Source organism: Apis florea, unplaced genomic scaffold (assembly GCF_048593485.1).
Source record: "Apis florea isolate Af1SG1 unplaced genomic scaffold, ASM4859348v1 contig_2350_pilon, whole genome shotgun sequence".
Taxonomy (NCBI): Eukaryota; Metazoa; Arthropoda; class Insecta; order Hymenoptera; family Apidae; genus Apis; species Apis florea.
Window position 1 is genome coordinate 1440482 of NW_028256565.1, and position 14264 is coordinate 1454745.

Sequence of the window (14264 nt, forward strand, 5' to 3'; positions counted from 1 at the left end):
CAAATTCCGTAACGAATGATTCGAGTGGGATTTTAATTCTTTTCTTTCTTGGAGTAGTTTTAATAAAAAAGAAAAAGAATTAAACGTGTTGTTCACTGGTGGAAACAATTCCTCAAGAATGGGGATCTGATTGGTTAATTTGGAAGGAAACGTCTATTTCCACATAAATTCAAACCTGGGTACAATAGCGTATAAGCATATAGAATCCAGAGAATTCTAGCTATAATTTTTAACTTCATATGAGAATAAGCTAGACACAGATAAATTTTTTCCATAAATTATCGAAATAACATTCGTTCGTAATTTTCGATTATTAAATTTTCCTCGACAACAAAGCGACTGAAGGATCCCTCCTCCACCGTCCCGGTTCTTTCCATCAACGTCGAATGGTACACGCATCAATAATGTCCCGTAAGAAACGGAATTTCTACAGAACGAAAAATTCGAATTAGAAAGGAGAGAAAAGATGGTTTCCGTCGACGTTACAAGCGATGGGAAAAATCGATGATATCCCTCTCCCTGCTCCCTCGTTCGGTATTCGGGGCCGAGTCGAATCCCAGTATCGGGACGTATGACACGCGGTGTATCGAGTTAAACGCGGCGTACAGCGATGCGTGACGGCCGACTAATTTATTCAGAAGCGTCATAATTGCGATATCGCGGGGGCTGGCATTGCGGATTACCGCAAACGGAGTCTGCACGCGGGGGGCTGAAATTGCAGAATCGGGATCGTGGGGGGAGCCACCGTGCGCGGAGTGTGAAAATCGGAAACTGCCGCCGTGTGTAATGCATGGAAATGCTAATTTTGCGATTCGCAACCTGTCGTTCGCCATTTATAATCGCCATCGAATTCCGCGGGATCATCCTCGCGCGTGATTTAGTTGTCTCGTCCTTTTTTTTTTTTTTTTTTTTTTTTATTTTCTTTCTCTCCTTTTTTCTTTTTTTTGATTCCAACGAGTAAATTCACAAGTACTTCGCTCCTCTTCTTTTTTTTTTTTCGTTCCCCCTCCATTTCTTTTTTATTTTTTTTATTTTTTTTATTTGTTTGAAAGGACATTTTTGTTTTTCACGTACCAACGATTCGTTGCCTTTTAACAGATCTACCGTGATGTAATCTGCACGGCAGTTCGGTCCTTTATTTTTCTTTTTTTTTCTTCTTGTTTCTCTCTCTCTCTCTCTCTCTCTCTCTCTCTCTCTCTCTCTCTCTCCCCCTCTCTCTCTTTCTCCCTCCGTGCGTGTTTTTCGTTTCAATTTTGTACCGGTTTGTTTCGGTTTATTTTTTTCACGCGTTTCCGGGGCGGGCGAGAGAAATTTGTTGCTCCACGGGAAAAAATACGCGCGGGACGTATGCGCTGATCGTTTACAGGATGCGCATCAGGCGTGGACGAGGCTCGGTCCTTTCGAAATCGTCCTCCATAATCTAATAAATAAATTTTTGCATTACTTTTATTCGTTTCGAAAACGCGTCACTTACTTATTTGCGATCGAGAAATCTTGAATTGGCTTGTTTCAAGATCGAGATGATAAGCGTGAAAAGATTTTTAGAATCGGCGAGTTGGCTTATGAATTCTTCTCATGTGAACCTTGTAGCGACTTGGAGTTAACAGTCGGTCATCAGCGAGGCATCGACCACTCCGGAAGCAATCAGGCATCCGCCGGTAGTCTGTTTGTAATTGGACTGCGAGCATCGAGGCAATTAGGCTTCGGTCTATCAGACGTTTCAGCTCTATCGCGTTCGGTTAACGTTGAGAGTTCAATTACACGCGCTCGTATTGCGCGCCGTAAAAAAAACCATCGAATACGATTAATTACATCGACGACTGGAAGAAGTCAACAGCTCGGCAATATTATGTGTATTATTACGTGAGCTATATAAGGGAAATATAAAGATATATTGATAAAAATTTTAATTCAAAAAAATAATTAATAATATAAAAATGTGATAATTGAATTGATTGATTTTAAGTAAAATGGAAGAGAAAAAGGAAATCTTATTAAATACTCTTACTACTTACTACTCGCTAACTCTCGACTTCTCGGGCCATAATAAACAAGGTCGGTCACGCGTCGTGTCGTTTACGTTTGGAACGAACGAGGCTCGTGTTGTTTACGTTTGGGTCGAACGAAGTATCACGAGCCTCACTCGTTATTGTAGGACGAGGAGCTAAACATATATTTCGTTCGTCGAAAATTGCAAATGTAAACGTTCGAATACTTTCGTTATATAATGTAATATAATATCGTATAGTTGGTAATTCGATTAACGTGAAAGTTCAGTTGCACGTTCTATTTATTGCAGAGTATAAAAACGATCGAATAATTACATCGACGTAGAAGGTAACATTGGAACAAAGTCAGCGATACGCGTACAGTGAGCGAGGAATTTAATAATACCTGAATAATTGTTGTTATTGGCGTTTGGAAGGAAACGTGTCAAACCAAATATTGTATAGCGTTGGTAATTCGATTTGGAAGACCATGTGCTATTTACCGCACGTCATAAAAATGATCAAATACGATTAATCACATCGACGTAACACACTGGACGGTAAGAACAAACTCAGCAATACGTGTATTACAAGACGTGATATACAAGTGAGCGAGACATTTAAAATATTTGAATAATTGTTGAAAGAAAATGTATCAAATATTGGATAGCGTTGGTAACGTTCGATCAACGTGGAATAATAAGAACAAACTCAACATGATATGTATACAAGGCACAGAGAGAATAAGCCGTTTAAAACGGATTATTTGAATATTTATATCGATCGTTATTGGTATTGGAAAAGAATGTGTTGGACCAAACGTGTATATTTATATCTCGTTATATAAATTTGTTGATCAATTTGTTTTAAATACAAATGCATTTAAACGCGTATAAAATATATATATGGAAGCCTCGAAAAGCAAGTTTAACTATCCCTGGTATATAATTTAATTGCAACCAGTCTTTCTTCAAATAAATGGACACATAAATATAAAAAGATCGTACGAAATTCAAATATAGAAATTCAAGATTCGACTGCTGGAAGAAAAAACTCGAAAAAATTGAAATTTAAAAATTGAAAAAAAACACACAATCTCCTATCGTCTCTTCCCTTCGAAAAAAAGAGGGGGAAGAGAAAGAAGAAGAAGAAGAAAGAGAAAAAATTCGCCCAAAATAATTCATATCGCGTTCCCCCCTTCCTCGAGGGATCGCTTTTGCCACGTTGCCCTTCCTTCCTTCCTTTCTTTCTTCTTTCCTTTCCTCCTCCCCCGCGAAAGAACTGGAAGAAGCACAGTGGACAGAAACGCACGCACGCACGCACGCACGCACGCACACGGTGAAAGAAGGAAGCGGAAGCTGGGCGGCTTTTGTGTCCACCGTTGCTCGTACTCGCGAAAACAACCGTTGCGTTCCTTCCACCGTTTTAACCGTCGTCTCCCTCCCTCCTCCCCTCCCCTCCCACTCCTTCCCCCTCCCATCCTAGTGTTACAACAACTCCCAGTGTCCCCGGCCATCCCATGAAGTTGTTGCACGGCATGGTTTTTTTCACGACGACTCGCGGTTTTTCAGTCGGAGAGGCGGCTTTGTGCGCGCGCCTCTCCGCGGCAGGATTTGTCCCCGACGGTTGGTAATTTCTGCCTTGCCTTTTGTTTCTCCCTTGCTCCCCCCCCCCCACTCCCCTCCTATCCCCTTTATTCGCTTCGATTCTCTCTCTCTCTCTCGCCTCGTTTTCGAATTTTCGAATTTTCAATTTCGCGGTTATGGTTATGGAGAGAGAGAGAGAGAGAGAGAGAGAGAGAGAGAGAGAGAGAAAGAGAGAAGATTAAGTAAGTGTTGGGATGAAATTGGGGGAATTAACGTTGCTTTGAAAAGGGAAAGGGAATTTTTGTTGGAAATTTAATATTTTTCCTGTCGAGTTATAGAAGTTATATATAGTAGAGGCGAGTGAAGATAAAAATATTGTAATTACAGGGTTTGCGCGTGTTTCGACGTGCGTGTATCGATCGTTTTTTTTTTTTTTTTTTTCCTCCCCCTATTTTTTGACGAGAAAAATGTTTAGTTTTTGATCAACTGTGCATTTGGATAATGAAAAATTCTGTGTTTAAATACTGAACACATTTTCAGATGTATGTACATTTGATAGAAAATTGATTAATTTTGAAATATTTTTTTTCCCCCCTCCACCCCTCGGACTGTCGGAAACACTTGAAAAATGGATATCGTTAAAGCGATATGTGCATTCTCTATTCCTCTGGAAAAAAAAAAAAAGGAAAAATATACGCAATGAAACACGAATTCGATTAAAAACAATTCGAACGATTGAAAAATCTACGATTCGATTAAAAGACATATATATATATTTAAAAATTATAAATCTCGAAATCTCGTGTTTGATCGATAATAAAACACCAATCATCGTCGTTTGTTTATCTTTGTAGGGGCGCGAGAGGAGAAGAACGGCACCGTGACGGCAATAAAGTCAACGTCGGTGTATAAAACGTCGGTGAAATTTAATAAGCCGAGTTAAGAACATTTCTACACACGCGGCCCGGTATTCGCGGAGTTAACGTTGAAACGAGAAAGATCCACGGGGATAGGAGGCTTTAATATCAGCCTCCTTTATCCCAACGGCACAAAACAGTCTTATAAAGTCACGACGGAATACCGAAAATAATCTTTTGCCCACATAATTCTCCCCTCCCTCCTTTGCTTCTTCTCGATTTCTCCCTCTCCAACCAGGAAGAAACCTCCCCCCTCCAACTATTCGCGATCCGAAAAACGGATGGACGTTCATAGAAATATTTGAGTATATATAAATAAGTTGTAAAGCGCGATGGTGACGATGCTAGCAAGCCGTGCCAGGATACTTTCTCTCTCTACTCCATCGAAAAAGAAAAAGAACTCATTTTCGATCGAAAACATATTTTAATAAATTCTCAAAATAGATCTCTAGATAGATGATTTTGAAACACCCCGTTGAAAACCATTCTTACGGTAAACAACGGTATTTTTTCGAACGATCCTCCAATAATTACGATAAAAATAGACTCTCTTTGTTACTTTTACTCGCTGACATTTTCACGACGCCGTCCCCCTGACATTTCTCGATTTACCGAGTCGACCCCGAGGCCGATATAACGAGACGCGCGATCGAGGTATCCTACACCTTAAAGCAACTTCGAGCAAGGATCGTCCTCTTCCTACTCCTCTCTCTCTCTCTCTCTCTCTCTCTATTTGTCAATCGGTGAAACTTGGAGAGAAACGGGGGCTCCGCATAAATGCAAAACGGATTATCGAAGTTGCACAATGTTGGAGCGTAAAAATAAGAGGGAAGGAAAAATAACGAGATAGATGGCAGCACCGATGAATAATACATCCTTCCCTAGGAATAACGTATATACGACATATACATCGTGGCCGAATTTTCGAGATTGCAACTCGAACGTTTCTAAAGACCTTTGGGAATCGCATCGATGGCTTTAACAGCTCCCTCCTTCCCCCACCCCCCCTCTTCTCGAAACGCGAAAGGGAAGTCTTTAAACGTGATTGCTTGCCCGTCATATTCGTTCCCGCATACGCCTTATGCGCCACACAACAGGAAAGAAATTCAATTTCACGGGAAGGGAATTTTCGCGAATATCGACGAGGATCTCGATTTTTACCGGGTAAAATCGTCGTGAATTTTTGAGGATGAAAATTCTTAATTTCACGGAATATATATATACACATATACACTACTTATATATACACATACTATATACATATATATATATACATATACATAATTGATTCTATCACAATCGATTAAACGTTCCAAGCGTTCGTTCGATACGTTTCTTTTCGATAATATATTATCATTGGTTGGCATTTAAAGATATCGTCACAAAGATCGTTGAAAAAACTCGCAATTTCTTCTCCCGAGCCACAAACTAGCCACCATCGATACACCATCACGTGACGCCCGTTCGTCCATGTCGTCGAAACGCGTATCACGCATGCGCGGGGACTAGTCGCGTATCCTCGCTTTCGTATCCTCTTTCGTTCTCGAACGAAAGTATCGGTTATTCTCGCGCGAATATTATTACACATCTCGTCGACACGCCAATTAGAAATGAATAAAATCTCAATTAAAATGGACAAAGGGAGGAAAGATTGGTAAGGGCAACGTCCGATATCTGTCAATGCTCAAGCGCATCGATCTCTCCCTCCCATCCCCCCTCCTCCCTTCTGCCGATTCGATTAGCGTCATCGCGTGCAAACGCGCAAAATTTGTTTCTCGGCTAATTAATCCGATTATACCGGATGGAAATTTATTTTTCGTCGCTGCCCGGATATCTCTGTCAAATCGAGGCAAACTGGATCGAGATCCAGGAAACGGAGAGGAGGAGAAGGAGGAGGAAGGGAAGGAAGAGAGAAAGAGATGGATCGAGAGAACGGCTCTCTCTCTCTCTCTCTCTCTCTCTCTCTCCACGCGCTTTTATCCACCCGTTCGAGAATAACGAGACAAATTTTCGATGGATCGTGAAAATAAGAGGCTACTATGAGAAGGATTTTTGGTACTTTTCCCTTTCTCCTTTCAAATTTCTTTTCCTGATCGAATTACCTCCTTAATTGCGCCTCGCGATGTATCCGGCGAGCGTGTAACTTGGCCACCCGTCCAAGAGGGGGGGGGGGGGTGAAGGGGATCAGCTCGGACGCAGCTCGAGGATCTGGAAGAAAGAAGAAAGAAGAAAGGAAACGTTAAGAAACAATGACGACGAAACGAGGGGAAGAAAAAGACTTCTCCTCTGTTGACGATCATCGTGTCGTCTCTCTGTCATAGAGAGCACACGGTGTAAGAGAAGTTCGATTCAAGGCCGTCACCGCAGCGCCTTCCGACGTGACGGCATTAATCTCCAACCTCTTCCTCCCCCCCCTCCCTCCCTCCCTTTTAATATTTCCACATCTTTCCCAGCCGTGCATACCCGGCAATTACCCGAAGCTGGTGATTCCATAAAATTTTCCACCATTATTTCCTTCATCGCTCTTTGTTCCCTGCGCCTTTCCCCTCCCCCCGCGATCCAGCGTCGCCATTCCTCGTCCCCTTCTCCGCCTCTTTCTTCCAATCTCTCATTGTTTCTTTCGCTCGCTTCTTCTTCTTCTTCTTCTTCTTCTTCGCCTCCCTCCCTCTCCCTTCCTCTCCACCCCTTGTTTCTTAATTCTTCCTCTCCTATTCCCCCTCTTTTGCCTTTTGCTTTCGGCGCACGGAGCACAGTTTCTTTTCTTTTTCATCACCGTTCCCTTTGATCTTTTCCGTTTTATCCTTTCCCGAATTTTGACCCTCGAAGACTTTTTCAAGACTGTTTCTTTTTTTTTTTTTTTTTTTTTTTCCTTTTTGAGCGAGATTTGTATAAAAGAGAGAAACGCATTATCCGAATAACGCAAACGAATTGATTCGATCATCGGTTATCGTATCTTGTATTTTTTTATCTGTCAACGTTCTCTCTCTCTCTCTCTCTCTCTCTCTCTCTCTCTCTCTCTCTCTCGTTGTTTACCCGAATTCGTCGCGATTTATCGCGTTCATTACCAGTTTTTTCGTCGCTTCTCATTTTTATTTTGTTGAGTTCGTTTGCAGAAAAAAATCTTTTCCATTTTTGCCACCGTAATTAACAGGAAAAAGGAGGGGAGGGGGGGGGGAGGTGGCAGCAATTTATTTCCCCGCATTGTACAGAGGAAATATCCAATTTAAAAGAAAAATACCCGCCCAGACATTCAGAATCAAGAATAAATACGTGATAGAGAATATATATAAATGAAGAACGGGATGATAATTGAACGAAATTAATAATAAAAATACGATATCCAAGATTATACCACCACTTGCATCCAGAGTTGGGCATTAACTCGTTGAAAAAGTTATTTCGAGGATTTATTTAAAATAACATGGAATAACATTTTCGTACAACCATAAAGGTTAAAGGGTCATTTATCAAATTCGTTCGTTTCGAGATTTCTGGAACGGAAGACGATCCAAAAAATACGCTTCTCGTGCTACGTGTAATTGTAGAAATGAAATTGCACGTATATAAAAGCGAAGTTTCGGGGATTAATCCGAAAGTTGAGAAAGTAATTTAAAGTTAAAAATAAAGTTTTACCATTTGCCACTACAATTATTTGCGATTATTATTATTATTGTTTTGTTTCGAACGATAAATTATCGAAGCAAGTTTATTAAATTTCCCCCGTCGCTGCTCGCCTAGTGTTATTCCGCTCTTCCCGGGGGAATAACAGAGTGGCCGTGACATTTTTCAAAGCCCGCAATCAACGCGGAGAGCTTTTGGAAAGCTTCGAATCCTCGAGCGAGTATAATAGTTCGTCAGAGAAGTTCGACAAAGAAATCGAGAGGAGAGCAGTTCGTAGCTCATTTTCTTTCGAATTTGAAACATGCTGCAACATCTATCCTTTCGATTCGACTGTGAAATTCGGCAATGACAATTTTCGATAATTTAAAATTCCCGCCACGGAAATCGCCGCGACGATTAAAACGGCGTGAATGCTCGCTTTCGTTCGCGCATAATCCGCCTTAACGTTTCGAACGAGCAATTTGGGGGGAGCGATGCGGCTCAGGTTTCCCTCTGGGGGGAAGAGAGAGAGGCTTTAAACCCGGCGGATCCAGTAAACAAAACGGTGCCCTCCCTTTTCTTAGCGTCTTACCAGCTCCACAAGCTTATTTTAAGACAATACTCAAGCCCGGCAAATATTCATAGAAATTTTCGGACGAACGCTCCTCTTTACGCCGTTTTAAACGCGGCTACTTTCCCCCTCGAGAGTGAATTCGCGTTGTTATGCATACCTGGAAACTTCTTTTTTCTTTCTTTCTCTTTCTTACGCGCAAGATTCGTTCGACGATTTTTCAATTTCTTCCTTATTATTTTTTTCGTTGATTTACTATCTAGATTGATTTATGTCCACTTAGAGAGCAATAGATAGATTGTAGAAAATTTGAACGATAGATTCTATCCGAGAATCGTATCCAATGGAAACAGATACGCGTTAGCACACTGCCTCGAAGTCGTATAGAAATACAGTAGAGAATCCGAACTAACAGGGAGACAAAAGTAGAATAGTGGAATAAATAGAACAGTTACTTTCTTTTGCATTAAATTTGTTCGAGTAGAAATGAACAAAATTGACAAAGTTTCTTTCATTATCTAAGAATCCCTTATCTTCTTAGTCGTAAATTTTTATCGTAAGCAGCTGCGTGGAATTACCGTTACGCGTCGAACCATATATTCTTGCTAGTTTCGTTACACTTTTATCACTTTCAATATCTTTAATTATTTTGTATTTCTCTTCAATAGTTAAAACTACACGTTTTCGTTCACTTGCGACACCACTTCAGACTCAATCGATACGATTAACCGGCCGAACACAGGAAAGTATTTACGTTGTAATCTAAGTATCTTATGTATCTATATAAAAACATCGAAACGTTGCGCGGATAATGGAACAAACGGATAGTAGAACGTCCGTGTATTAGGCTATTCTCTGTATCGTAAAAAGCAAGTCGCGATGGTTTCAAATTCACGCTACTCGCGTGCGACTCGACTTTTTTCTTTTTTAAGCACAAACGTTTCATAAGTATAAATTGACGAACGAGGTGGAATTTAAGCCGCAAATATATATATAATAGACCGATGAGATCGGAAGATTCTCGAGGAAGAACGGCGTTTCATATGCGCTACTCTAATATTTACCGAAACTGGTGGTGGATCCGTGAGAGGCGAGGCAAAGAGAATATTAAAATTCCTCGTCGTCGTTCTGTGATCTCGCCCAACGTGTTGTGCGTCGCTGCAACTTTACGCGCTTTTTAGGCGCGGAACACGAATACGCGAATTATAATTAATTGCCTTCGTAGAGGCAAAGTGAATTTCTTCACTATCGAGTTTATCTATTTCCTTTGAATTTCTATTTATTTTTTTTTTTCTTTCCTTTCTTTCTGAAACGTACGTTCGTTTTTAAAAAAGGATTCGACGGATACTTATTGCAATTTGTTGCACCTTGCTAAAATATTAATCGTTGCTCGTTGGTTCATTGATTTTTTTTAAAAAATTCTTAATTAGCTTTATTTGGACTGCCTCGTAATTAATATTGAAAATAAATTTTCCTACGAATGTTTACGATTATTCTCTTCGAAATCGAGGAATTATATATATTTTTTTTTTTGACACTTTTGCCACTATATTTTCAATTTTTGAAGAAACACCGTGTATCCCAACAATTCCTTACGTATCGACAAATTAATTTATTATTTTCCACAAAATATTTCCCACCAATATTTTTCCTCTAAACGGGATCCGAGTAATAATATTTCCCTCGACGAGAAAAATTACAGAGAGCAACAAGATTTCCCTTTAAACGGGGGGGAAAAATGGTTGTGTTATTACATTACAACAACACGCGTGCGGCCAACATTTCGTTTCCAATTGTATAATTGACAAATATGCGAGATATCCCTCCCGATGCGAGATATTTCCCCGTTTATCAAACGACGCGCCTCTCTGTTAATTTTTTTTTTATCGCGGCGAAAAAGCAAATAAAATATTTGGAACGAAATACAAATGTGGTAATTACTCTATGCAGGAAAATTCTGGATGGAGAGGGGGGAGGGGGAAAAATCGTCCCTGCGTGTTGATAAAATTTATCGTCCTGCGCGCGAAACCAATGAGGGGCGGTGTTTTTTTTTTTTTTTTTCCCCCGACGGTAAACGTGTTACTCTATCGAGGGCAGCATCGTATCCGCTATCTCGACGGGACGAATAATTAAAGCGCGTTTTTCAGCAGCTGGATGGTAATTAACGAAAACTTCAAACGGCGACAAAAACAGCGAAAAATAATGGCGGGTTGCGTGCCTCGCGTGTGTACCTCTGTCTCTCCCATGTTCGGGGTATGAAAAATATGCGTAAACGAGGGACAAGCGTCATCACGTACGCGCTACGTTCTCTCATATCTCTCCTCTCTCTCTCCTCTCTCCTCTCTCATCTCTCCTCTCTCTCTCTCTCTCTCTCTCTCTCTGAGAATAAAGAATTGCCGCGATAATATTTTTCTACGGTTAGGTGGATTATATGCAGTTTTTTGTAATTGCATTCTCGAATTAATCGAGTACGTTTTCGAACGTACGTATACGACGACACGAATGCATTTTGCATTTCGAGTAAAGAAAACTCTCGGTTTCAGTAATTGCGTAATTAATTAATTATCTTATGCTGAAAAAAAAGCGTTGTAAATATAAACTCGTAGCAAAACGATATAAACTTTTTTAAAGTAATATAAAAATGTATTAGGCGCATTTTCTTTTTAAGGCCGCTAATTTTTAATGTAAATTAATAACTAATCGATCAATTTGGGAGGAAACGGCTGTTCACAACACGCATTTCCGTTTCTATTCCGAATCCAGAGTATTCTAACCTATCTTATATATACGATACAAAAATTTTCTATATTTCTCTCAATTCATAAATGTAATCTCGTAATTTCGAATATACGAATAAGCTAGACACACTGCACACACTTTTTAAGATATTTCACCTTCCAATCTTGAATAATTTTTACGAATTCGTACGTTCAGCTTATATGCAATTCTTCCATTGTCGTGTAGCGTGCGATGTCAGGGTTGCCAACAAAACGAGGCGGAGATAGTCGCACAGTGGAACGATCCACTCGCATTAATTAAAATCCGCGCGAATTCGTACAGAAAGGAAATACGTACAATCTGAAATATATGGAGTAGTATGGACGAGGTAGGAAGAAGCAACAGAAGAAAACAGGCGAAAACACAAACACTGAGGATACTTATCGCGAGCATTCCGCTCACGTGCCTCGAATCACTGCTTTTCCACGCTTTCGATGCGATATTTCCTTAACCCTCCGTCCCCCTTCCCTTTCTCTCCCTCCTTTTTCACCAGTTTCGAGCGGAGGATCGGCGTGGGTGTGCAGACAGGCCGGCCAAAGAATTCGTCGCACGTCGTGTCGCAGACAGGCTTGCTAGGCTTTTCAGGAAACGCATTTGCACATTTGAGGAGGAGGGACGACGAAGGGAGCCGGCCAGGTGGTTTGATAAAGAAAACGTGGTGGAGGGCGACGGATCAACGCTGCCTGTCATCGAACAGACAGCAGGGTACACTGAGAGAAGCCCGTTCCTCTTCCTTACGCATCGCCGCCAACCGAGCACTTTCCCGACGGTTGGGGATTTTTGCTCCCGAACGTTTCCTCTTTCTTGTCTCCTCACGGATCGAAAAATCTCTGGTAGACGATACTCTTTCCCGTCTCTGCTTTCCTTTTTTTTTTTTTTTTTACTTTTAACTTTCGGGCACAGGCAGCAGAGGAAAATGTAATTTAATTCGATTTGAATAGAAGTTACTCACTGGATAATTTATCGTTCGATGCGTAATAATATACGCTGTCCGGAAAGTAGTTTCGTTTCTTCACGCGAGCGTCGCGAGAGTCGAACAGTTTATCCAGCCAACTTCGTTCTAAACCCACCGTGTTGTTGTTATTATATATCTCGAGAGCTGGCATTTCGTGGTTTATTTGTAAGAAAAATTCGTTTGATTCTGTGCGCTGTTTCGTGTGCGTGATAAGAAAGATCAAAGATCGAATCGAACGAGCATTTTCAGCGTATTTTGCTTTTTTATTACCGAAAAAAGGTGAGAATGTCGTTCAGGCAAGAAAGTTAGTTTTTAAAATTTCGTTCCGATAATTTCGACATTGAAGACGCGCCACGTTCTGGAAGACCAGTTGAAGCTGATTGAAGATTGAATTTATCGAATTCGACTGTTCGTGATCACATCACTTGGTGTTTCAATGTCATGAAAAAAAATTTTAAGTAACTTTATTCGAAATTTTTAACCAGCCACTATTTCAACTTCTGATTGTTTATATCATGTGAAAGATCAGATATTGAGGCTTAGGCCTCTGTTCAAAAAGTAATATCCCTTACATTCAAGACTAGAACAGACTTACATTAAATTCTAATGTCATTCGCTACAATTCTCTTTGAACGACAAATTATCCAAGCAGTTTTGTTCTCAAATTCTTCAAATTTCATCACGTTGCAACAACAGCCACAACAAACTATGTGTTGAGTTCATATCTTGTATACTTATCTGCGAATTAGTTACGGTTCTGTTTTCGTTCCTCTTTTATGCAACACATCTTTCTGTCACTTTTACTCGAATCCCTTCACAACCAATTCCCCAATGAACTAAGAAGAAACCGATCACTTCGTAATCCGGTCGAAAGTTATGCGGAAAGCTTATTCGACTAGCTTCGTTCTCGACTTCAAATTCGTTCGAATTTCATCACTCGTCAGCTTACAACCAAACCAAAGATACAAAATTGCTACCGAAACAGGGAGTCAGGGAAGAGGAGAAGTGGTGGGGGAAAGAAGAGACCGAGCGTGGTCAGCTCGCGATACCAATTCACCAATCCGGTCGAACCTGTTCAGGAAGCGTGGCGCACGGGAGGCGAGGAGGGAGGGAGGGTTGGGGAGGTGAAAAAGTACCGCGAGCGCGGAGATTAGTATCTTAGCGGATGTGTATCGACCCGATACACGACGGAGAGGCACGTGTACCGCGAAATTGCAATTGCCCAGGTCGTGCGCACCGCCTTATCTCGCCGTCGCCTTCACTCCGCTTCCTTCCTGATTTTCATCTACCGTCCACGCCCGACCTTCTAATTAATGAGGAATTACCGCGTCCACCTCGAGCCGATAAGAATCGCACCAACCACCGCGCGTCTATATTCTCGATCGGAATTTACATTCGATGTCGTCGAGAACGTTATCTCAAAATTAATTTTATCCCGTGGATGGTGAAAAAGTTAGGTTAGGTCAGTTTAAGTTCGAATACAGTTCAAAGATCATAGCCATATTTTTTTAGAAGAAAGATAAAAAAAAAAAAAAAGAAAAGGCATCGGAATGTCTTTCCAACGATTGCATATTTATCGTAGAAACGTGGCGGCAATTTTTTCTCGAATATCTCGAGAGCCGCAAAAACGATAACGCGTACGGAGAAAAATTGTTCGGAAACTGTTGTTCGTCGCTCGAGAACATATTTCAAAACCGAGGAGAGAGAAATCCTCTGTTGAATAACTACTCCGCTGCTACCTTCTCTTCCTAAAAAAAAGAAAAAGAAAATTTAAACAAGTAGAACACGATCGTCTCCCCCATCATCGTGCATCGCCACTTCCGCCGCAACGAATGTATCCATCCATCTCGAATGCCAATATAGCGCCGC

At 40.9% G+C, this 14264-nt stretch overlaps 1 protein-coding gene across 7 annotated transcripts in view; it reads right to left on the bottom strand.

Moving 5' to 3' along the window:
• Positions 1–14264, bottom strand: part of PH4alphaEFB (prolyl 4-hydroxylase subunit alpha-1) — a 292581-nt gene that overhangs the window by 65103 nt on the left and 213214 nt on the right. For 3 of the 7 annotated variants that reach the window (XM_086904990.1, XM_086904993.1, XM_086904995.1), the window contains one exon: positions 6594–6699. The exons of the other annotated variants lie outside the window; for them this stretch is intronic. In XM_086904990.1, the coding sequence (XP_086761116.1) occupies positions 6594–6699 (106 nt within the window). The remainder of the gene's footprint in view (positions 1–6593; positions 6700–14264) is intronic. 7 annotated transcript variants of the gene reach the window in all.